This window comes from Armigeres subalbatus, chromosome 2 (genome assembly GCF_024139115.2).
Source record: "Armigeres subalbatus isolate Guangzhou_Male chromosome 2, GZ_Asu_2, whole genome shotgun sequence".
Lineage (NCBI taxonomy): Eukaryota > Metazoa > Arthropoda > Insecta > Diptera > Culicidae > Armigeres > Armigeres subalbatus.
In genome coordinates this window covers 391,499,404-391,525,793 of record NC_085140.1, presented here as the reverse complement: position 1 = coordinate 391,525,793, position 26,390 = coordinate 391,499,404, and the positions used below count along the sequence as shown (strand labels likewise).

At 40.0% G+C, this 26,390-nt stretch overlaps 1 protein-coding gene across 1 annotated transcript; it reads right to left on the bottom strand.

Moving 5' to 3' along the window:
• Window positions 1-14,460: 14,460 nt before the first annotated feature.
• LOC134217387 (putative eggshell protein) lies at window positions 14,461-15,514 on the bottom strand. The gene has a single exon (XM_062696131.1). It carries the CDS (start codon window positions 15,233-15,235, stop codon window positions 14,528-14,530), a length of 708 nt encoding a protein of 235 aa, XP_062552115.1. The 5' UTR covers window positions 15,236-15,514; the 3' UTR covers window positions 14,461-14,527.
• Window positions 15,515-26,390: the final 10,876 nt, after the last annotated feature.

The following is a 26,390-nucleotide window of genomic DNA, read 5'->3' as shown; positions in this document are numbered from 1 at the left end:
TGGATATAATAACTAGACATACTCATAGAACAAAAATATGAATTAAACTCAATTATTTTTAAATAAGGCAGCTAATGCACGAACACGGATTTCCGGATAAACTGACACGGTTGATCAAAGCGACGATGGATCGGGTGATGTGCGTAGTTCGGGTTTAAGGGGCATTCTCGAGTCCCTTCGAAACCCGCAGAGGGTTACGGCAAGGTGATGGTCTTTCGTGTCTGCTATTCAACATCGCTTTGAAAGGGGTAATACGAAGAGCAAGGATTAACACGAGTGGTACAATTTTCAATAAGTCCGTCCAGCTATTTGGCTTCGCCGGGAGTGCAGATGGGGTGCAGATGGCGGACGGTACGTGGAGGAGGCGAATGAACCACGAGTTGCATCAGTTGTTGGGAGAACCATCCATCGTCCACACCGCGAAAATCGAACGACTGCGGTGGGCCGGGCACGTAGCCAGAATATCGGACAGTAACCCGGTGAAAATGGTTCTCGACAACGATCCGACGGGCACAAGAAGGCGTAGTGCGCAGCGGGCAAGGTGGATCGATCAGGTGGAAGATGACTTGCGGACCCTTCGTAGACTGCGTGGTTGGCGACGTGTAGCCATGGACCGAGCCGAATGGAGAAGACTCTTATATACCGCACAGGCCACTTCGGCCTTAGTCTGAATAAATAAATGAATAATATTTCTGAATAATTATAAAAAATGCATAAAAACGTCATTTGAAATACACCTAACTTATAATACACCAACTAAAACGATATTGAATGTTTTGTCAATAACATAAGGGTGCCCATAACGAACCATTAAAGGTACCCACAACCGAATTTCGCAGCCTTTTTGGAAAATGAAGAAGAAAAATTTCGCGCTTAAATTTTAATGGCAATCGTCATTGAGCCTCAAAATAGATTAAATTTACTGTATAAATATGCATCCTAGTTCAAAGTTGAGATTTTCGGTTCGATGTTGAGCACAAAATATCATATTGCAATAGCAAGCTAATAACGGTTGTCAGAATGACAGTATCTGTTCTCTTTAACAAAACCCAGATTAATCCACCTAGCGGTGATGGTGCCTTTCTCGACCTTCGTAAAATGTGTGCTTGAAAAAGATGAGCTAGTGGCTAGGAGTAAAAAGACAAATTTCTTTGTCCGTTCTATGAAAATCAGATTATTTATGGCAAGATATTGTAGATCCAGTTGAAAACCGAAAATCATATTTTGTCCCATTTCCGGATGTCGCAACTGCATCGCGAGTGGTGCCCGACTATGGCACAGTTGCGCACTACTCGCGATGCAGTTGCAACATCCGGAAATGCGAGAAAATGCGATTTCGCGGGACCTAGGTTCGGTTTTCAGCTTGATCTACAATATGCTAATAAGAATTTCGACATTTTTGGTTCCTTTTCCAATCTTTTGACGTACATAACCCTGTTTTATTTCACCCAGTATATTTTAAGGATATCACTTTTGGATGTTAGTTGAACTGAAGCTCCGACTACACAAAAAGAAAACGAAAATGTCATTCCCATCACGCGAGCGGAGGGCAATATTTGTTATGATATAAATCTCATGACCGTCTTTCTGCCAAACTCCCGTATGAAGTGGGAGAGACAGAGACATCATCTCAGTTCGTCGAGCTGAATCGATTGGTATATAACACTATGGGTCTCCAGGCCTTCTGTAAAAGTTTGGTTTTTGGAGCGAACATACAGCCTTTTCGTATAAAAAGGCTAAAATGGCGTTTCGGCCATAACTTCCGATCCCATAGTCCGATCTAGCCAATTTTCAATAGGAAACAATGGGACAGGATTCTGCGTCGAATGCAACTTGTTTCGTGTAAATCGATTAAGGTTAGGTGTCCGAAAAATAGGTGACATTTTTTGTGATTTTTATGAAAACAGGTATTTTGGTCATAACTTCCAATCTCATAGTCCGACCTGTCCAATTTTCAATAGGAAACAATGGAAAAGGATTTTGCGTCGAATGCAATTTGTTGCGAGCAAATCGGTTGAGAATAAGTGCCTGAAAAATGAGTGACATTTCTTACGCAATATTTTCGTATGAATTTGTATTTTGGCCATAACTCTCGATTCCATAGTCCGATCTGGCCAATTTCAAATAGAAAATAATGGGACAGGATTCTGCGTCGAATGCAACTTGTTGCGAGCGAATCGGTTGAGGATAAGTGTCCGAAAATGAGTGACATTTTTTACGCGATTTTTTTGTATGAATTTGTATTTTGGCCATAACTTTCGATCCCATAGTCCGATCTGGCCAATTTCAAATAAAAAACAATGGGACAGGATTCTGCGTCGAATGCAACTTGTTGCGAGCAAATCGGTTGAGGATAAGTGCCCGAAAAATGAGTGACATTTTTTACGCGATTTTTTCAAATGAATTTGTATTTTGGCCATAACTCTCGATCCCATAGTCCGATCTGGCCAATTTCAAATAGGAAACAATGGGACAGGATTCTGCGTCGAATGCAACTTGTTGCGAGCAAATCGGTTGAGGATAAGTGCCCGAAAAATGAGTGACATTTTTTACACGATTTTTTCGTATGATTTCGTGTTTTGGCCATAACTTTTGATCCCATAGTCCGATTTGGCCAATTTCAAATAGGAAACAATGGGACAGGATTCTGCGTCGAATGCAACTTGTTGCGAGCAAATCGGTTGAGGATAAGTGCCCGAAAAATGAGTGACATTTTTTACACGATTTTTTCGTATGATTTTGTATTTTGGCCTTAACTCTCGATCCCATAGTCCGATCTGGCTAATTTCAAATAGGAAACAATGGGACAGGATTCTGCGTCGAATGCAACTTGTTGCGAGCAAATCGGTTGAGGATAAGTGCCCGAAAAATGAGTGACATGTTTTACGCGGGTTTTTCAAATGAATTTGTATTTTGGCCATAACTCTCGATCCCATAGTCCGATCTGGCCAATTTCAAATAGGAAACAATGGGATAGGATTCTGCGTCGAATGCAACTTGTTGCGAGCAAATCGGTTGAGGATAAGTGCCCGAAAAATGAGTGACATTTTTTACACGATTTTTTCGTATGATTTTGTGTTTTGGCCATAACTTTTGATCCCATAGTCCGATCGGGCCAATTTCAAATAGGAAATAATGGGACAGGATTCTGCGTCGAATGCAATTTGTTGCGAGCAAATCGGTTGAGGATAAGTGCCCGAAAATGAGTGACATTTTTACACGATTTTTTCGTATGATTTCGTATTTTGGCCATAACTTTCGATCCCATAGTCCCATCTGGCCAATTTCAAATAGGAAATAATGGGACAGGATTCTGCGTCGAATGCAACTTGTTGCGAGCAAATCGGTTGAGGATAAGTGCCCGAAAATGAGTGACATTTTTTACGCGATTTTTTCATATGAATTTGTATTTTGGCCATAACTCTCGATCCCATAGTCCGATCTGGCCAATTTCAAATAGGAAACAATAGGACAGGATTCTGCGTCGAATGCAACTTGTTGCGAGCAAATCGGTTGAGGATAAGTGCCCGAAAAATGAGTGACATTTTTACGCGATTTTTTCATATGAATTTGTATTTTGGCCATAACTCTCGATCCCATAGTCCGATCTGGCCAATTTCAAATAGGAAACAATGGGACAGGATTCTGCGTCGAATGCAACTTGTTGCGAGCAAATCGGTTGAGGATAAGTGCCCGAAAAATGAGTGACATTTTTTACACGATTTTTTCGTATGATTTTGTGTTTTGGCCATAACTTTTGATCCCACAGTCCGATCGGGCCAATTTCAAATAGGAAATAATGGGACAGGATTCTGCGTCGAATGCAACTTGTTGCGAGCAAATAGGTTGAGGATAAGTGCCCGAAAAATGAGTGACATTGTTTACACGATTTTTTGTGTATGATTTTGTGTTTTGGCCATAACTTTTGATCCCATAGTCCGATTTGGCCAATTTCAAATAGGAAACAATGGGACAGGATTCTGCGTCGAATGCAACTTGTTGCGAGCAAATCGGTTGAGGATAAGTGCCCGAAAAATGAGTGACATTTTTACGCGATTTTTTCGTATGATTTTGTATTTTGGCCATAACTCTCGATCCCATAGTCCGATCTGGCCAATTTCAAATAGGAAACAATGGGACAGGATTCTGCGTCGAATGCAACTTGTTGCGAGCAAATCGGTTGAGGATAAGTGCCCGAAAAATGAGTGACATTTTGTTGAGTAGTTTTGCGCACACACACACACACACACACACACACACACACACACACACACACACACACACACACACACACACACACACACACACACACACACACACACACACAGACATCACCTCGATTCGTCGAACTGAGTCGATTGGTATATAACACTATGGGTCTCCGGGCCTTCTATAAAAAGTTTGTTTTTGGAGCGATCATATAGCCTTTACCGTATACTTAGTATACGAGAAAGGCAAAAATATTGAAAATCACTTGTCATAAGACGAGTTTATACCATCCCATTGAATTCCACCACTTAAGTCGAGTCAAGTACGAGACACTGAAGACGGCCTTACTGTTGAGGTCGAAATACGTATCTGTCAAGATACAATTAAGTGGTGGAATTCAATGGGATGGTATAAACTCGTCTTATGACAAGTGAAGACATTCCACTAAAAGCTCAAAATAATTTTCTTATTGCAAATGAGGTAAATTTGAATTCTATTTTGAATGCAATAACTCAGCATTGAATGGGAAATTTTAAACTCTAAATATGTTGAAAATCAAAAAAAAGATGAACAGATTCCAAAAATTATTTTATTGAATTAAAAACTAGAAAAACAAAATTCTAAAAATTAAAATATGAAATTGAAGAAATTGTGTTTTAATAATTTTTATTGCCTAAAACGTGTTTATTTCGATTTTAGTTTAGTTGTAGCTGGTTATTGCCTTGACATATTATTCTAACAGTTATCCACCGCAAATTTCACAATTCCAAAAATTGGTTCCCCGTACGGTAGAATTTCAAATCCGTTTGTAGGAGTAGTGAGACATACATCATAAGTAAATAGCTCGAATTATCTTAAAACAAATGAATTTAATCAAGAATGGACATTTGTAGCTTTAAGGGAAAGTTGTGAGGTAATTTAATTTTCTACTCTTTTACTATTTTCCGATGATGATACAGTGATCCAAATAATAATTTGTTTTTCCAGAAATGGCTTCTTCAAACATTTTTGGTTTTCTAGAAGGTGATGAAAGTAATAACAATGGAACTTGATATAATATTTAACCTTCCTACAGTGCTCAAAAAAACTCACACTTACGGTGTTCGGGTCATATTGACCCGGATTTGACTTGGCAATATCTCGGGCATTTCAAAGCCAAATTCACATGTTTATATACCAAAATAATCGTCTGCTCATAAATTTTCCGAAACAGACCTCAGATTGTTGATCGGCCACACCTACATCCTGTAATCGTCGGAGGAAGGATTGTCAGTTGGCCACTTTTATATGGACGAAAATTGCACATGAATATCGCGAATGAACGATTTTATTGCTGTTTTTTTTCAGAAATGTACCCAATACTATTTCATAAATGAAAATATTTCTACAGATGTTCTAGGTACTCCAAACCATTCTGGAGTTCAGAGCCTTGGTCTACCAGGTCAATTACGTTTGGTACGAAAGCAAAAGCAATCCGTGTTGCCCATACATGCCCTTAGAGGCCTTGTGCGTGATTCACGATCTAGATATGTCCAAACCGTATGTTCTAAGTTCTCCAAATCATTCTGGAGATCAGACGAATTGATCTACCAAGATTACTGGGCTCGATATGAAGCCAATAACAATCCATATAGGTCCTCAGAGGCCATGCGCATGATTTGCGATAGATATGTCCAAACCCGATATTCTAAATTCTCCAAATCATTCTGGAGTTCAGACGAAATGATCTACCAAGATTACTGGGCTCGATATCAAGCCAATAACAACCCATACAGGCCCTTAGAGGCCTTGTGCATGATTCACGATCTAGATATGTCCAAACCGGATGTTCTAAGTTCTCCAAATCATTCTGGAGTTCAGACGAATTGATCTACCAAGATTACTGGGCTCGATATGAAGCCAATAACAATCCATATAGCTCCTTAGAGGCCATGCGCATGATTTGCGATCTAGATATGTCCAAACCTGATGTTCTAAGTTCTCCAAATCATTCTGGAGTTCAGACGAAATGATCTACCAAGATTACTGGGCTCGATATCAAGCCAATAACAACCCATACAGGCCCTTAGAGGCCTTGTGCATGATTCACGATCTAGATATGTCCAAACCGGATGTTCTAAGTTCTCCAAATCATTCTGGAGTTCAGACGAATTGATCTACCAAGATTACTGGGCTCGATATGAAGCCAATAACAATCCATATAGGTCCTTAGAGGCCATGCGCATGATTTGCGATCTAGATATGTCCAAACCGGATGTTCTAAGTTCTCCAAATCATTCTGGAGTTCAGACGAAATGATCTACCAAGATTACTGGGCTCGATATCAAGCCAATAACAACCCATACAGGCCCTTAGAGGCCTTGTGTATGATTCACGATCTAGATATGTCCAAACCGGATGTTATAAGTTCTCCAAATCATTCTGGAGTTCAGACGAATTGATCTACCAAGACAACTGGGCTCGATATCAAGCCAATAACAACCCATACAGGCCGTTAGAGGCCTTGTGCATGATTCACGATCTAGATATGTCCAAACCATATGTTCTAAGTTCTCCAAATCACTCTGGAGTTCAGACAAAATGATCTACCAAGATTACTGGGCTCGATATGAAGCCAACAACAACCAATACAGGCCGTTAGAGGCTTTATGCATGATTCACGATCTAGACATGTCCAAACCCTATGTTCTAAGTTCTCCAAATCATTCTGGAGTTCAGACGAAATGATCTACCGAGATTACTGGGCTCGATATGAAGCCAATAACAATCCATATAGGTCCTTAGAGGCCATGCGCATGATTTGCGATCTAGATATGTCCAAACCTGATGTTCTAAGTTCTCCAAATCATTCTGGAGTTCAGACGAATTGATCTACCAAGATTACTGGGCTCGATATCAAGCCAATAACAACCCATACAGGCCCTTAGAGGCCTTGTGCATGATTCACGATCTAGATATGTCCAAACCGGATGTTCTAAGTTCTCCAAATCATTCTGGAGTTCAGACGAATTGATCTACCAAGATTACTGGGCTCGATATCAAGCCAATAACAACCCATACAGGCCCTTAGAGGCCATGCGCATGATTTACGATCTAGATATGTCCAAACCAGATGTTCTAAGTTCTCCAAATCATTCTGGAGTTCAGACGAAAGACAGAGGTCAGACAATTTCAAATAGGAAACAATGGGACAGGATTCTGCGTCGAATGCAACTTGTTGCGAGCAAATCGGTTGAGGATAAGTGCCCAAAAAATGAGTGACATTTTTTACGCGATTTTTTCAAATGAATTTGTATTTTGGCCATAACTCTCGATCCCATAGTCCGATCTGGCCAATTTCAAATAGGAAACAATAGGGCAGGATTTTGCGTCGAATGCAACTTGTTGCGAGCAAATCGGTTGAGGATAAGTGCCCGAAAAATGAGTGACATTTTTTACACGATTTTTTCGTATGATTTTGTGTTTTGGCCATAACTTTTGATCCCACAGTCCGATCGGGCCAATTTCAAATAGGAAATAATGGGACAGGATTCTGCGTCGAATGCAACTTGTTGCGAGCAAATCGGTTGAGGATAAGTGCCCGAAAAATGAGTGACATTTTTTACACGATTTTTTCAAATGAATTTGTATTTTGGCCATAACTCTCGATCCCATAGTCCGATCTGGCCAATTTCAAATAGGAAACAATGGGACAGGATTCTGCGTCGAATGCAACTTGTTGCGAGCAAATCGGTTGAGGATAAGTGCCCGAAAAATGAGCGACATTTTTTACACGATTTTTTCGTATGATTTTGTGTTTTGGCCATAACTTTTGATCCCATAGTCCGATTTGGCCAATTTCAAATAGGAAACAATGGGACAGGATTCTGCGTCGAATGCAACTTGTTGCGAGCAAATCGGTTGAGGATAAGTGCCCGAAAAATGAGTGACATTTTTTACGCGACTGTTTTGTATGATTTTGTATTTTGGCCTTAACTCTCGATCCCATAGTCCGATCTGGCCAATTTCAAATAGGAAACAATGGGACAGGATTCTGCGTCGAATGCAACTTGTTGCGAGCAAATCGGTTGAGGATAAGTGCCCGAAAAATGAGTGACATTTTTTACGCGATTTTTTCAAATGAATTTGTATTTTGGCCATAACTCTCGATCCCATAGTCCGATCTAGCCAATTTCAAATAGGAAACAATGGGACAGGATTCTGCGTCGAATGCAACTTGTTGCGAGCAAATCGGTTGAGGATAAGTGCCCGAAAAATGAGTGACATTTTTTACACGATTTTTTCGTATGATTTTGTGTTTTGGCCATAACTTTTGATCCCACAGTCCGATCGGGCCAATTTCAAATAGGAAATAATGGGACAGGATTCTGCGTCGAATGCAACTTGTTGCGAGCAAATCGGTTGAGGATAAGTGCCCGAAAAATGAGTGACATTTTTTACACGATTTTTTCGTATGATTTTGTATTTTGGTCATAATTTTTGATCCCATAGTCCGATTTGGCCAATTTCAAATAGAAAACAATGGGACAGGATTCTGCGTCGAATGCAACTTGTTGCGAGCAAATCGGTTGGAAATAAGTGCCCAAAAAAATGAGTGACATTTTTTACGCGATTTTTCAAATGAATTTGTATTTTGGCCATAACTCTCGATCCCATAGTCCGATCTGGCCAATTTCAAATAGGAAACAATAGGACAGGATTCTGCGTCGAATACAACTTGTTGCGAGCAAATAGGTTGAGGATAAGTGCCCGAAAAATGAGTGACATTTTTTACACGATTTTTTCGTATGATTTTGTGTTTTGGCCATAACTTTTGATCCCATAGTCCGATTTGGCCAATTTCAAATAGGAAACAATGGGACAGGATTCTGCGTCGAATGCAACTTGTTGCGAGCAAATCGGTTTAGGATAAGTGCCCAAAAAATGAGTTACATTTTTTACGCGACTGTTTTGTATGATTTTGTATTTTGGCCTTAACTCTCGATCCCATAGTCCGATCTGGCCAATTTCAAATAGGAAACAATGGGACAGGATTCTGCGTCGAATGCAACTTGTTGCGAGCAAATCGGTTGAGGATAAGTGCCCGAAAAATGAGTGACATTTTTTACGCGATTTTTTCAAATGAATTTGTATTTTGGCCATAACTCTCGATCCCATAGTCCGATCTAGCCAATTTCAAATAGGAAACAATGGGACAGGATTCTGCGTCGAATGCAACTTGTTGCGAGCAAATCGTTCGGGATAAGTGCCCGCCAAATGAGTGACATTTTTTACACGATTTTTTCGTATGATTTTGTGTTTTGGCCATAACTTTTGATCCCACAGTCCGATCTGGCCAATTTCAAATAGGAAATAATGGGACAGGATTCTGCGTCGAATGCAACTTGTTGCGAGCAAATCGGTTGAGGATAAGTGCCCGAAAAATGAGTGACATTTTTTACACGATTTTTTCGTATGATTTTGTGTTTTGGCCATAACTTTTGATCCCATAGTCCGATTTGGCCAATTTCAAATAGGAAACAATGGGACAGGATTCTGCGTCGAATGCAACTTGTTGCGAGCAAATCGGTTGAGGATAAGTGCCCGAAAAATGAGTGACATTTTTTACGCGATTTTTTCGTATGATTTTGTATTTTGGCCATAACTCTTGATCCCATAGTCCGATCTGGCCAATTTCAAATAGGAAACAATGGGACAGGATTCTGCGTCGAATGCAACTTGTTGCGAGCAAATCGGTTGAGGATAAGTGCCCGAAAAATGAGTGACATTTTGTTGAGTAGTTTTGCGCACACACACACACATACACACACACATACACACACACACACACACACACACACACAGACATCACCTCGATTCGTCGAACTGAGTCGATTGGTATATAACACTATGGGTCTCCGGGCCTTCTATAAAAAGTTTGTTTTTGGAGCGATCATATAGCCTTTACCGTATACTTAGTATACGAGAAAGGCAAAAAAACGTAGGTGTGCCCATAACCGAACCTCCTCCCCTACTACATACTGCGTTCCATTAGGTTCGATCACGAAGATCTGTAAGCAACAGTATTTTATTTCACTGTCGGAGTTCTATATTACGGACCAGACCATTGTCCTTTCCCCTCCCAACTGCAGCTGGCCAACCGTTGAGGTCAATTTCCTTCTGGCCTGCTTTTTATCAGGCTATGTTGCTGTCAAGCTTCGCTAGCCGCGGCTTCGTGTATCCACAAATGGTAAACAAGTATCAAAGTTAATTGCGAACACCTGAGGTGCAATTATTTTCCACCAAGATAACGCGTCCTGGTGCGCTCGGTATAATGGATACCAACGTTGTTCCGCGGGCACCGGACTCCTGTGAGAATGGAAAATGAAGCACATCAGTAGGTACCTTCCCATTCGAGTGCTATTTTTCGTCAGAATGTCCCCATAAACGCCTTTTCGTTCCTCTGCTGGTGTGTTGCTCTATGAAATTGCTACAGAGTGCGAAGTATTGCGATACAACATGTGTTCCACTTTTTTCTGTCCTCTGGTTCACTTACACCTACCGAGTTTTTCTCTCGTTTTTGTTCTCCTATTTGTGAACATACGACACTTTCTGGCAAAATTGGTAAAAATATAGCCAGAAATAAATGAATGATGCAATGAAAAACCATTCCTGTTTTGAATAAAAAATATTAAAATATATCCCAATATGAAACGCATGTATTCGGAGATAGGGGTAATGACGGCTTTGGCAGGTTTTGTTCTATTATTGTCATGTGGGTTTTTTATGACTGATTATGCTCAAATTTGGCTCAAACATTCTTTGCATATCAAAGAATATTGTGGCCAAATTTCATAAAATTCGGTCGACAAAAACCCCCTGCCAATAATAGAACAAAACCTGTCAAAGCCGTCTGTTCCCCTAACTAATTCGTCGAGCGACATTCAAAAGAACTGTAATTAAAATCTACTTTCGGACAGCCAAGCCAAGGAATTAAAATCCTGAAGTGCAATACCTATATTTTGGTCAACTGTCCCACTGTTCAACTTAAAAACAACCATTTTCACGGTCCTGTAGTCCGCGCTACCTGGGCAACCCGTTGAAATGCGCCGCTTTCGGTGAAAATCTTTCGCTCCTCGGGGCATGATTGCTGGCGTGAGGGATCATAATTTGTTTGAGCGCGATTTCAATGCAGAAAATAATGTCCTGTCCAGATGTTGAATGTTACACCCAGCAGTATACGAACATGAACTCGGAGTAGGAGGAAAAAATCAACAGCAACACAACAACGGACAGGCATAAAATTACGAGTTTATGATATATGGGCAAGTTCTGTCTTGTAAAAACCTCCGCTTTGCTGCGAGCAGGCTCACACCGGTCAGGACAGACCGCGCGCCAAGCCGATTTCGGTGGGCTTCGTTGGCGACAACATTTCCACGGTGGGGGATGGGTGAATAAGCCATGATTTTTGTCACCTCCCCAAGTAAATGTGGACAACAACGACTCAGCACTTTTTACGAGTTAGATAAAGTATTTTTTTCAACCTGTGACATATTTTCCTGCTTTTTTTTCAATATACCTCGTCGTCGTAGACTGTCGTTGTTTTAAGGCGTGTTGGAGTTCAGTTCATACACCATGCGTGAATTTAGAGTTCGATTATTGAGATGGAAAACAAGTAACGTAATCCGGGGGAACATTGATCATATTTTGCTAAGAAAATTATTTTGAGCTGTTTAGTGGAATGTCTTCACTTGTCATAAGACGAGTTTATACAATCCCATTGAATTCTACCACTTAATTGTACCTTGACAGATACGTATTTCGACCTCAACAGTAGGTCTCCAGTGTCTCGTACGTGACTCGACTGTTGAGTCAAGTACGAGACACTGAAGACGGCCTTACTGTTGAGGTCGAAATACGTATCTGTCAAGATACAATTAAGTGGTGGAATTCAATGGGATTGTATAAACTCGTCTTATGACAAGTCATTTTTTAAATTGTTTTGTAAATATTTCCCCCGTAAGTGAAATCATGGATTTTTTCATATTTATAAAACGAGTACTGCTACATGTAGAACGTATAAGGTTGATGTTCTTGAGTTTTTGATAATTTTAAATTTGTTTTAAAAATGTTTTTTGTTGTGTTTTTTGATTTCCCTAAGTTCCTCTAGAAATTTTTTCCGGAAGTTCCTCCAGGAATTCCTCCGGAAGTTCTTCCAGGAATTCCTCCGGAAGTTCCTCCAGGAATTCCTGCGGAAGTTCCTCCAGAAATTCCTCCGGAAGTTCCTCTAGGAATTCCTGCGGAAATTCCTGGAGGAATTCCTCCGGAAGTTCCTCCAGGAGGAATTCCTCCGGAAGTTCCCCCAGGAATTCCTCCGAAGTTCCTCCAGGAATTCCTCCGGAAGTTCCTCCAGGAATTCCTCCGGAAGTTCCTCCAGGAATTCCTCCGGAAGTTCCTCCAGGGGAAGTTCCTCCGGAAGTTCCTCCAGGGGAAGTTCCTCTGGAAGTTCCTCCAGGAAGTCATAAGAAAGTTCCTCCAGGAATTCATCGGGTAATTCCTCCAAGAATTCCACGGAAAGTTCCTCCATGAAATCGTCCGGAAGTTCCTCCAGGAATTTCTCCGGAAGTTCCTCCAGGAATTTCTCCGGAAGTTCTTCCAGGAATTCCTCTGGAAGTTTCTCCAGGAATTCCTCCGGGAGTTCCTCCAGGAATTCCGCCGTGAGTTCCTCCAGAAATTCCTCCGTAAGTTCCTCCAGGAATTCCTCCGGAAGTTCCTCCAGGAATTCCTCCTGAAGTTCCTCCAGGAATTCCTCCGGAAGTTCCTCCAGAAATTGCTTGTCACATAACTATAGGTACGAACTTATTTTTTATGTTATTATACTTGTTTTGAACGCTTTTTCGGCAGCCTGCTGTGAGTTCAAAAATTAATGTTGATGTTATTGTTAAAATTTTGCTAAAAATAGCCGATATACAAAACTCGGTTGTTTGACATACCATTTTCTATGTACACAACTCTTAAAAACAAGGTCCAACACAAATAGAATTCAATGGAAAACAATTAGACCCCGTGCGACCGGTTGAATATAACAATAGTTGTGTAATAAAGACAGAATTACCGTCTTCGACTAGAAGAGGTCGTGAAGACTCAACGCTTAACACCTAGCATGAGACAATGGACCAGTGAAGAATTTTTCGAATAACGTAAAGTTTTCATTTTACCGGGGCAGGAATCGAACCCACTTTCTATAGCCCATGCGTTTAGACGATTGACGTCGCTAACCGCACGGTCACGAAGCGCACAAACTATTATGGTATGAAATTCCAATCATAAATCGTTCTTGGACTGGAATGCAATTCAATACAACTAGGTTGTACGGGAAAGGAAAAAGTTGTGCGGAGTACTATCAACCATAAGAACGATCGTTGACACATATCATGTTCAATAATTGGTAAGTATAATAAGTTATATTCAACTGAAATATATCTCTACTGTCAGTCTTAGTATCTGAATATAATTGAATTTAACAGACGGACAATCGTTTATACATGATATATTACATCAAATCAAAGTTTCAGAAGACTTCAAATTCTCACTCTGATTGTCAGATTATTGTATTTCTGCTAATTGGATCAATTTCGATCGGTACTCATATCACCCATATCCTTCCGAAACTTAGAATGCGCCGTGACTATAAAAGGTAGTGCAATCCCATCGTTCGATCGAACGGGTACTGTACGTTTCGGTTTCAACCATCAATCGAATTTCCATGTTGCATTTCTTTCCCCCCTCCCATCTGCATAGGCATTGTTCCGGTTCGAAATATCCATAATAAAATGTTCCGTCTGACAAGCCATTGTTCAAGCACAAACCGAATCGAGTAACGCTGGGTCCGGTACCAGTTTCGATCCAATTATTTAAATGTAGCAGCTCGTCAGGGTAGCTCAAACACGAATGTTAAATTTAATTAATTTGAATCTCATTCATGCAGTAGTAGTTGCTTATCTAGCTATCCGGTCACGGTCATTTGCTGTTGGCAGTTGAAGCGGGATGGAGAAAAAACAAAGTTGCTCGTACGAGAACGTAAAACTTTCCCGTTTAACCCCATACCAATCACAATCCCAGCAGATGAACGGATTGCAGCAACCGGACCAACCGGAAAACTGTCGGACGTTGCTCAGAAGACTGCTTCAGAATGCTAAATGCAACGCCAAGGGATGGTTTGGTTGAAAGAATGAAACTGTTCACTTCGATAATGGTAAATGAATTCATCAGTTTTAGTGTTTATGAAGTGCCGTCTTTTTTATTGATTAGCTGAGTATATAAACTAAGATACTATTAATTAGTGGCTGCCTTTTTTGTGGCCCCACTTTTTGTGGTGGTCCTTTCCACCTTTTTTAGCGAAGTGTTCCTTGTGATTCCAGTGCTCGTCGTGTCCGTGTTCGTCCTTATGCCCCACGTGATCATGGTGGTGAGACCCCTTCTTTTTCTGGCCCTTCTTTCCGTAGTGGTCTTCATGGTGTCCACCCTTCTTGTGTCCCTTCTTCTCATGGCCTCCTTTCTGGTATCCGTGTTCTTCTTTGAAGTCTCCATATTTTTCATCGAAACCCTCGTCGTGATCCTCATCGAAGAATTTCTTTTCTTTGTTGAACTCGTCTAGTTTGTGAATTTCGTGATGACCCTTCGTGGAATGTCCCTTCTTGAAGCTTCCACTTTCTTCGAACTTATGACCCTTTTCGCCCTTCTCTCCCTTCTTGCTCTCTTTGTGATATCCACCTTCATCGTTATGCTTTTTCTTGTGTCCTGCCTCGTCGTGATACTCCTTTTTGTGACCTTCCTTGTCGTGGTGTCCCTTCTTGCCTTCCTCATGCTCCTCCTCATGTTTATGGCCTTTATCACCCTTTTCCCCATGGGAAGAATGTTCTTCGGAATGATGCTCCTTGCCACCACCATGCTTCCAGTCTTCCTCCTTGCCGTTGGGTCTGGCTTCAACTACCAGCACAGCACACGCCACAACGACGAAAAGAAAAATCACTTTAGCTGATACCATGATGACCAGTTGTCTATCTGCCAATCGGCACGAAACTACACTACCTCAGTTACATTTCAATTCATTTTTATATTGTTCCCTCAGAGCTTTATTCAACCACCTACCAAGATGCCGGGGTGGCCAAAGTGACAACCTCGAACAAATTTCCCAATTTTCGATCAATCTGCAACAGTGGGTGGTTTTTGTATCTGATACAAACGTATTTCACCGTATATGGCCGTTCTCCATGATTGCATTGCATTGAAAGCATTCAGAATTGGTGCGGCGCAGTACGGTGAGCACGGTTTGACTGTTTGGTAGTTTTTTTGACGTTCAATTGCTGGGTCAAGGTTAGCGCAGCGAAATTTTCAACTGTATACTATGACGAATTTTAGAATTTCTTTTTATGTACAATCAATTTTAATCATTGACATCTACATTCATATTATATCAGGGTTTACCAGACAAAAAATTATATGAATGATTCGTTAAGAACAAAGATGGACAAAGATACTAAAAATGGACTGTTGAGAAACAGAGAAGAAAATCTGCATTGCGGTAGCAAAAGGTAGCATTCACCTTTACAATAACTCAATCAAGCGTAGCCTATTATTGAAGGAATATTTTTGATTTTCTTAACGTGACTTCGTCAATCAATTCTCATGTAGGAAAATTAACCCCACAGGGAAACAACGTTAACATATCGCCAGTCAGGCCCGCCTCTGTAATTATATCCAAAACTCGACCCATCACGTCCACGCCTCTTCAGCACGCGACAGCTCACGCGGTACCGTTAACATGAAGTGACAGTTTCTTATAAATTTATTATAACTCTGGGAACTTCGACTCGGTGCTTGATTGTCTGACAAGGTTGTAAAATAATTTATCTTCCATCCACCCGAACCGTCCCATCGCCGTGCATCGCAGGCTAATGCTACTCAACGCCATCTAACCAAGCAAATTCATCTCTATCCGGTCCGTTGTCTTATCTTCTACCGGCGGTGAACGCCGTGGAAAATGATTGTCGTTTCGGTTTGTGTAGTGATAGCAAACCATCATTCTGCTTCTTCGAACACATATAAGCCCTCGAGGCCGTTGAGAGTCTAACAAAACTTTGTAATTTTAATGTTGTTAATTCAAGATGCTGAGAGTCTCCCGCCCTAGAACCACTTCGGTGTAATTTTCCCCCGTCATAGTCATCACAAATCATAACACCTTGAGCGACAGTTAGCTTAAAAGCGATAAAACCAGGAGCATCGTGTAGTTGGTTTGCAGAAGTTGCTTCAGCTTCGGTGGTTCATGGGAAGTATTCGAGGTTGGCGTGATTTACTGATCTAATGATGACTTTTGATGGCAGTTCAAGATTTATTCCCCAAGAGTCGCATCACGCAAACCGGTGCAGTTTGCTCAGCAGTAGATTATCTCCAGGAAAGTGGATTCATGAAATCTGATTGGGAAATATTATTGCATTTTATGCATCTGACGGGAACTGAATTGAATGTAGAATTTATTATTAGGTGACAAATATACATGATCATGATACTACAAATGTAAACAAGCACATATAGAAAAATATTTAAAATAAAGAGAATACCAGCCTTCGCGTTCAGTCTTTACGGCCTCTGGTTAGCTTTGTCCACCATTAGACAACGCAACGGATGCCCAACAATAAACAATACTGTCATGAAGGCGGAAAGGGGCCTAAATCACCATTCCACCTAATGACCATTCGGCCTGATAACCATTCTGCCGAATGTCCTCCGGTCTAATGTCCTTCGATTAAATGTCCTTAAATGTTAAATATCAAGTCGTTTACCACCAGATGGATCCATCTTGCCCGCTGCGCACCTCGCCCTTATATGCCCGCCGGATCGTTGACGTGAACCATTATCACCGGATAGTTATCCAACATTCTTACGTGCTACATGTAAGACTTCAATTCACGTAGTAATTATTCTTATGAACGTTTCAGTAAAGCTCACCGAATAAATGGTATTTAATTTTTTTATTAGTCTTGAACACTCTTAAAAACCACTGAAGAAGTTTTCAAGTAGAAAATTAAATATGCATGTATCTGTTGAAATGGAATGGTATGGTATTGCATAGTGGCAGTGACTAGAAAAAATTGTATAGCGTAAGACGGTATAATGCGCCTCACCTAGCCAAAACGCCCCTATTTGATTTCTAGGAAACTATAACTAACTAAGGGTCAAAATCAGTTGGTACATATAAATATTTGTAAAACCATCATACTATGTGAATGTGGAAGTATTTTTGTATTACGTAATGAAAATATTTGCAAAATACAAAAAGTTACAGTTTTGATGTAACTTTCAATGTTTGTTTGCTCAACATTCTGGAGCGACGCTAGCATACTGTCCGCAAAACTTGCACTGGAACACTCAGTTGGGCAACAAAATAACTTTTCTCAGTGGTTAATATTAGCATTAGCATTAGCATTAGCATTAGCATTGAGCAATTCGCACAAATTCGTAGGTGGTACAAGCCAAGACTATTGTATGAGAGTAGCATCACTTTCATCCGTTACTACATCATTGGGACTAATCACAATCTCTTAGATAGAAGTAATGTACTCTCCAATAGTCGAGATCTGTCCTGGCCACGTCCTTGCGAATGCTGAGGAAGGGGAAGGATGGTTAGTTGGACACCTACTTAAGAAAGATGCAGGGAACTCTACGACCTCTCATAGGTGCCACGGGAGGTTTGGGATTGTGTGGAAGGTCATAACAGTAGGAATTGTTTTGGTAGAACGGGAAACACAGAAAGAACTAAGATATAAATACAAAGTAGGAAAGGGACGAGCCTGGAATTGAACCCATGACCTCCTGCTTATGAGGCAGAAGCGGCAGCCACTATACCACCGAGCTCGTCAACTTTTCTCAGTGGTTAATATGATATAAAATTTCTTCCATATTGAAAAATTTAACGTTTTTCCGAACATATGTTTCACTGGTCAAAACGCCCCACTTTTTGAAATCCATTTTTTCACAAATTTAAAAAAAAGCTTTATTACGTGTTCTATGTAATATTTTTATATGACTACTCACGGACAACGAATTTGCGACTTTCTGGACTACCAAATAACACAAACTTTGCATAAATTGCGTTGAAAAGAAAAAAAAGTATCAAGGATTTGCCTTAGGGGGTGCATATTATGCCGTCTTGCCCTATAAATCACGTAGTTTGATATTTCTCGGAAAATGACGCCTACAGAGAGCAAGTATTGCATACCATTGTGGCCCGATGTAAACAACCCTTCCAGGAAGTAAGAGGTGTTTTTGGAGATTGCGATGTGATCTATACGCAGGCTATCTATGCCTTTCTTTGCTTGGCTGACATCAACGTTTAATGCCTATATTTTTCCTTTTCTTAGTTTTTTCCTTTCTCGTACAACAAAGTTTTGCCGAAAGGCTGTAGGATTACTCCAAGAATGAACTATTGATAGCCCGGATACCCATAGTGTTATATACCGATCGCCTCAGCTCGACAAACTGAGGTGATGTCTGTATGTGCACCCAACCAGAAAATACATGATGATGATGATGATGAATTCCATGCACACATTGCATTAAGTCAATATTGCAAACCTGTGCATTAGGTCTCTGGCCACGATAAAATAAAGAACTTGTATATGTTCGTGTCTACATAGAATCGTGGCCGTGCGGTTAGCGACGTCAATCGTCTATGCATATGCCGTGGAGTGCGGGTTCGATTTCCGCCCGGTAAGGAGAAAACTTTTCGTAAAGCGGAAAGTTCTCCACTGGTCCACTGGGTGTTGTGTAAATGTCCTGTCCATTGTCTAATGCTAGATGTTAAGTATTCAGTCTGTGCGACCTCTGGTCGAAGACGGTGACCCTGTCTTTGTATTTTTAAACTTCCGTCGAAGAACGATTCTTTATATACTTCGCCAAACTTATTAGTTTACAAAAAAAATTTGGTCGTAGATGAGGATTGAACCTAAGCCCTCCACCTAGCCTAGCGCTATTCGACTGGCGCGCTAGCCATATGGACGAGAGAAGCAGTGATAGAAGACTATCATAATCCTCGTTCTGTATTATGTGAATGTGATAATTATCATGTAATCACAAGTAGAAGAGTAATACAGATAGCAAAGGATGATGTTGGTGGAATTGGCACAATGCTTATCTGTGTCCTTGTCCGCCATCAAGTTGAACGGAGTCGGGAGGATTGTGTGAGTCAAATTCTTGTTGCTGGAGGGACCAAGGCGAGTCGTTTAGATGTATTGGTCAAACCAAATAAACCGAATAAATGCAATGATCAGGCATAACAAATATAATATTCTCTGAGCGGTTTGCATGCGAGATTTGATACAAAACGCTTAATGCAAAGAATATTACAGTTTTTTGTTTTGGGTGTGTGTGTGTATTTTGTAGACACACTTTTATGAACTTAGCGATTTACTCGCAACAAGTTGCATTCGACGGGGAATGTATTGTCCCATTGTTTGCTTTTGAAAATTGCCCCGATCGGACATTGCATTTAGGAGTTATTGAAAAATCATTGTTTTTTCCTCTGTACCCGATTTTTTTTTTCAAAAATGGAAAAATAGTTGCAATGCTTAGTACTTACTGCAAAAATATACAGAATGATACAAAAACTGCGATCTATCTATTTAGATTTGCGAATAACAGTCTTATTAATTGTTTTTTGACCTTTCTAAAATGTATTTTTTTCAATACATTTTTTGATGCACGAGAAAGGAATAATCGCCACCAGGTGGATTAATATGGGTTTTTGTTTCTTGTCCGATTCTGTTTCTCTGTACCGCGTACCACGAAGCTCTGACCATCCGGAAGATGCTCCCTGACGAACTAAAACCGAGCACGACGCCACGCAAAACCGTTTTCAACGTCAAACGCCTGGATAAGCAGCTTAAATAACCTAAACCCAAATCCCTACCCCGTCCGTCCTGTATTCAGGGTAGAAATATTTCACAGTCAATGCAGTGAAAAACATGGATCTCAGTATAATCTGCAGTCGCCTTCATCGCCGCCGTGGTGAGTGCGACTGGGTGCAGCCGGAAAATCATTTCCAGCACCGACCATTCAATTTCGCATTCAGCCACTCACAAGTCGCTCTGACCGGCTGCTCAGTTCTCGCCTTACCGTATGGCTGTGAGTGGCCCATTTAAACGCGTGGTGAATTTTTTCAATTTGCTGGGTGAATGTGTACATTTTGCTGTGGTAAATTTCATCTTCGTGGCGCAGTGGGTGATGTGAGTTCTGTTGTTTACTTTTCTGCCTCTCCGGGAATGTGAGGTTGATTTCAAAGCAGGAAGAAAATAAAAAAATGATATAAAAAAACATCACCTTCATCCAGTGCTGCCGAATATTTACAACCCTGCCTGTATTAAGTAATTTGTAACTTTAAGTCGCCACGTGTATTATTGTCTATATCCTCTCCCAACCAACTGTTAAAAAAAGATGATATACCATGTAAAAATATCATGCTTGAGAATTGCGGCTTCGCAAAGTGTCACACACGACTGAGCCTACCAAATAAATGAACTGGTTAAAAAAAAGAATTGGTATATCCTAAAATTTTAAATGCAGGCTTCACGATTCTAGTCAACGGCAAAGCCGAATTTGTTTTTATCATTTCAAGTTAAGTATCGCTTAAAATTTATTTCGAAATTCTACGGAATTTGGTTCCGTTTCGTTACAAACTAGTTTTTGCTGTCGATTTTTTTGGAATTTGCCGAAATGAAACAGAACCATAGAGTCAGATTTCGGCATTCTAAAATTCCGAAAAAATCCGACGAATTTCGTTTCGAATAATCTTAAACATTTTTTTAATACCCTTAAACATAATATCAATACTTTGTCAATCAGCCCGGCAACCTACGAAAAGTTGTTTGTTTGTATCCCAGAGGGTTAAATGGTGCATTTTTTCCGTATGATGTTTGCCCTATATTGACAAGTTGTTGAATACCACACTCTTCTCAATTTCACTCACAAATTTTAAGTAATACTCCTGGGGGCAAACTTATCTTTCTACAAACATGATTCATCGCGCGAAATCTTTTTTTGTAGAGTACTAGCTGACCCGGAGAACTTTGTCTCGCCAAATATTGATCATTTTTCTGAATTTTTAAGTATCAAAAAGATACGCATTTCGTCCTCTACTTGAGCACTTCTTCAGTATTTTGTTATTTTATTCGATAACAAAACACTGAAGAAGTCCTCAAGTGGAGGACGAAATGCGTATCTGTTTGATACCTAAACATTAATTAGTGGAAGTAAAAGGCAGAAAATAGTCGTTTACCCGTGTAACATTTCCCCTAAGACGCTCGCAAACAATTAATCACTGATACAATTTGTTGAGTACATAATTTATCTAGAAAACAAATTGGTTCTTCAGAATTAATTTTCCTTTTTTACGATTTCGTAATAACATGTTTCAAATGATCACAAATGATTAAATTTTTCCATTTTCATCGCAAATATGAGAAGAAAAGGCATCTAAGGTTCGATTTCTCAAAATTAAGCATCTTCATCGAAAAAATATTTGGTAGGCGTTTCCTACATAACCGGCACCAAATATTTTTTCATGAAAAGTTGCTAATTTTGGGAAAACCTACATTAGATGTAGGGTAAATCACTACTTGGGCCTATGGACCCGATTCCCGGCTCACTGCACAGAAAACTAATGATTTATACTGTTTGGAAGCCGTAGGTTTATGATTCATAATTTTAAAAAAGTCTCTCATTTATTTCGCACAATACTTAATACTTTCCTAATTGGTCCAATTATATAAAATAAAAATGTAGGTTCCGAATATTCGCTCTCCGTTGCTACACCACTGAGCCGGAGTGAATCTTTCCACTTTTACAAAACGGTATTTTCATATAAACACCTACCTGAAAATCGTCACAGTTCTCGATACAATCATTGCTTGAAGCTGTTAATCACCACACAATAATTCTAAACTCACGCACTTTAATCTTTTCTATTTGTTCGTTTCACTAGAACTAATATAAACATATTAGAATACATTTAAAAATGTATCCTCAAACCGATCAAAAATTCACCTCGGCATAAGAACTTCTAGCCGCACCGTGCTGCCAAAAGGCCAGGAGTCTTTTTTAGTATGAAAAACATCCTTCATCGTTCATAGGAAACCTACACACTCAGTTTTTATTTCTGCAGCTCGGCAAAAATCTGCACAGCCGTGCGCCAGTAAAATAAAAAACTGATATTCCGGCAAAAATGATGTTTGTTAGCTGATTTTCGGCAAATTATTTGCTGATTTTCAGCTATTTTGACAGATATCTCGGCAAAAAACATGTTTGCTGGGGCACGGCTGTGCGAATCTCGGTAAAAGTTGACCATTTTGCTGAGATCCCGGTAAAAAATATTAAGTGTGTATCTAATACGTTGACGCTATCATGTTATTTAAAATTCACTCGATTTCAAAAAGTGAAAAAAATATAGTTTTTAGCATTTGGAAGTAATTTGGATGAGTGAATATATCTTTTCAACCAATTTAGAATTATTATAAATAATACCATCTGGCATCATGTCGGCGTTGAACGTGCATATTTTTGTTTACGTCGCATTTTCTACCGTCCCGAGAATATGAGAGTGATATGTTGAGAGATTGAGCGAAATTTTGCTTAGGCCGGGAACTAGTTTGGAAGTGGGCTGGAAATTAAATCGCTATGACTGAAATGAGTGCTGCACCTCGTTAATTTGAATCAAATAAAAGCTTTTTCAAACGATGTTTACCAAGAAAAGCTATTTTTTAAGCAGAAGTGAATCCCATTGCACGGCCCACGAAATTCAGGAAAAGTTGCTTCCTTTCATAAATATCAATTAAATAATGCAGTCGTATGCATGTTAGGCCGGGAATGGGGTAAGAAACCCTATTTCGCCATTCAAATTTCTAGCGTATAACTCATGTTGGCTATTTTGCGCATATACTATAGCGCCTGGATGTGACAGTGGTGGGTAATCAATCAGCCACTGCCAATAATTGGTTAGCAAAACTTGGGCTGCCTATTCTTGAGTGATGCGCGATCGTACAAATGCCAACTTTGTTTAATATATATAGATGATCCATTCACAAAAAATAAATTAATATTAGCGAGGTAAACCGGCTCAGGGCCGCAAACCTCATTAATAAAGATAATAATGAAAATTAATATTAATGTTTAGGATTGCTTTTGATTCGTTTAGTTAAAAATGTCAACGAATCCGCACTATTATCCAGCAAAATCCTATTTCTTAAGGTCACTCCTGACGGAATCCAAGTTCCAAAGTGCTCGCGTTTTCGGGAACACACCACTCGATTCAGAGGCGGCGCACAACTGTCATTTTTGTTGATTTAGCTTTGCTGCGTCGCAGCATGCATGAAATAATAAAAATGACAATTGTGAGTTGCTTCTGTATCGAGTGGTGTGCCCCCGAAAACGCGAGCACTTTTAAACTTGGATTCCGTCAGGAGTGACCTTAAACAAATAAATACACGACTCCAGACAAATGCCACAGTAGACTGGCCCAGATTACTATGGGGAGAAAAAAGTGTTGTCAAATTCAACGGGGCACCCTCCAGAATTGTGTCTTTGGGTGAGAAAATCAATCTCTGAAAATTTCAGCTCAATCGCTTGTTGCATAAGCTGGCGCATTTGATTTGAAGTTTGTATGGGGATTTCAGCCAAAATGTATAGGAAAATACACCTCCGTCACTCATTCGATCTGGAAATTGGTTCTGATTGCTCGATTGACCTCAGAATTGCAAAAACGACAGTTGGTATGCTACAGAACAATTTCACAGAACATTGCATGATGATTAAATGAACTTTTATATAATTTTAGGCTGATTTATTAGGAGCTGATTTGTGTATTTTTGGGTTTTTTGATCGAATCGCATCAGCCGAAACCTATATAAAAGTTCATTTAATCATCATACAATGTTCTGTGAAATTGTTCTGTAGCATACCAACTGCCGTTTTTGCAATTCTGAGGTCAATCGAGCAATCAGAACCAATTTCCAGATCGAATGAGTGACGGAGGTGTATTTTCCTATACATTTTGGCTGAAATCCCCATACAAACTTCAAATCAAATGCGCCAGCTTATGCAACAAGCTTGATTTTCTCACCCAAAGACACAATCCTGGGGGGTGCCCCGTGGAATTAGACAACTTTTTGTTTCCTGGGCCAGTCTAATGCCACAGGTTACCAGTCTTGCACCAAACCATACTCAACCGCTTTCAAGACATCTCAGCCTTGTACAGGTGGGACAGTGAGTGGTAGCAAAGATAATTTTAATTCGATTTCATTCACTGATCCCCGTTCAGCCCGCAGCTATCTTCAAAGTATGGTTTGCTTTCCAACTCGATTAATGCATACATTATTATGGGACGATATAGGTATTCTCCTTAAGATACGTATAAACTCAACCAGCTTTTCTGTCTATTTCATAAGATACCACAGGAATTAGAAGATTCCCAGACAAAACTCTCCTCTCGGAAGGTGATGCACATGCATAAATATTGGTACCCGTTCTATACGCAACCCGTAACGTGAATCTCGCTCCTCATATGGTATGCTTCCTAAACAGCTTCCCCAAACCAGTCCGATGGATTCGATGTGGCCACAGCAAATACATACATCTTGAATGAATCTTCCAACAAGCGTTGAGGAAATAATAAGTTCTTGTGAAGGATTTACGATCCAGCAAGAATTATTATCTGTTATAACTTTTGTAGCTAGGGTTACTAAGAAGCTCATTCGTCGGGATCCTTTCGATGGAATCTTATTCGCAAAATCCGTTAGAATTAATGTAATCGGGTAGAGTCGTAGACAACATCTCCCTCACGGGCCTAATCATTGATGTACTCCGATACAAATATTATAATTCCTTCCGATTTAAAATTTAGAATTCAAATTAAGAACTCTCGGAATCCATTGCAGAAAAACCCTGAATGATCCACCTAGTGGTGATGGTGCCAATATGGTCATTTTTCAATACAACACAATGAGATATTCTCCGTCGAATGCAACTTATTGCGAGAAAAGCGAAAGGCAACAAAAATGACCAAGGATTTAACTTTTTGGTTCAAATTAACTTTTTTCATTGTTCCAAAACCAAGTATTGGGGTTCTTACTTGTACTTGTACTAGACGCACAACGAAATTTTCTTTAGCTTGGTAATTAGAGTTAGTATTTGTCAGATTTTTTTTTATTTGAAGCATACAGATGCTTGTCGATTTATTTTAATATTTTTCTTTCGTAGAATGATTTGGTGCTTCGAAGTCGGATTCCAGTGTGTTTCGTTTGATGTATCCTCTAAATGAAGGTTGTATTGCATGATTGTTGAATTATCATTATATAAGAACATAGGTAGTATGAAAACATACTCCTGAACGATTATATGTTACTAAGCTTGGTAACCCTATATGCAATGCGGAGAAATCGAAATCAGCTCTGCCACCTTACAACTGTTCCTAAAACAGGAACGATGAGCGCCAGGTGCGTGGCAGGAAACCAAAATAAATGTTTTTGTTCCTTGTTTGGATGTGTGAAAATGTTGGAAATATGATGCTAGGCGTTGGATAGTCACTCAGCATCTATGCATCTATGGGGAGGAAATTAGTAATAACTTACGTAAGACTTCTTCGAAGCTATCAATCGGATGAGCGACTCGTTGAAACACGCGTCGGCTAAGATGAAGGAGGGGTGTGCTGAGATGTTGAGCACCGGTAGCGAGCGAGACAACGAATGTGTAAGTTCGGAATTCATCGACATCTACTTTTGCTAACACATAGTCGAAAGTCACGTAATTGCTGAAAAGGTGCTCGTTTTCCAATCGTTGCCAGTTAAACTTTGGCAATTATTTCCTATTGACGATCTTGATGCTGCCAGAAAACTTCGTCTGTCGATTTGGAACTTGGAAGTATAGTTGTGGCATATTATTGGCACTGGTTCGGTAGTAGTCTTGCAGCAGTAGTTCGGCAGCTACGTAATGGCAGCTGTCGACTTTTGGTAAAGCTGGGTGCGGTTGTACAAGTTTATCGGTATCCATTGGCTGGGAAGCTGCAATTAGCCAAAATGGATTTCGATTGTGGGCAGAAAGCCAGCTCAGAACAATTGCCAATTCACAGCTAGCTAGGAAACCTAATAATGGAGGAA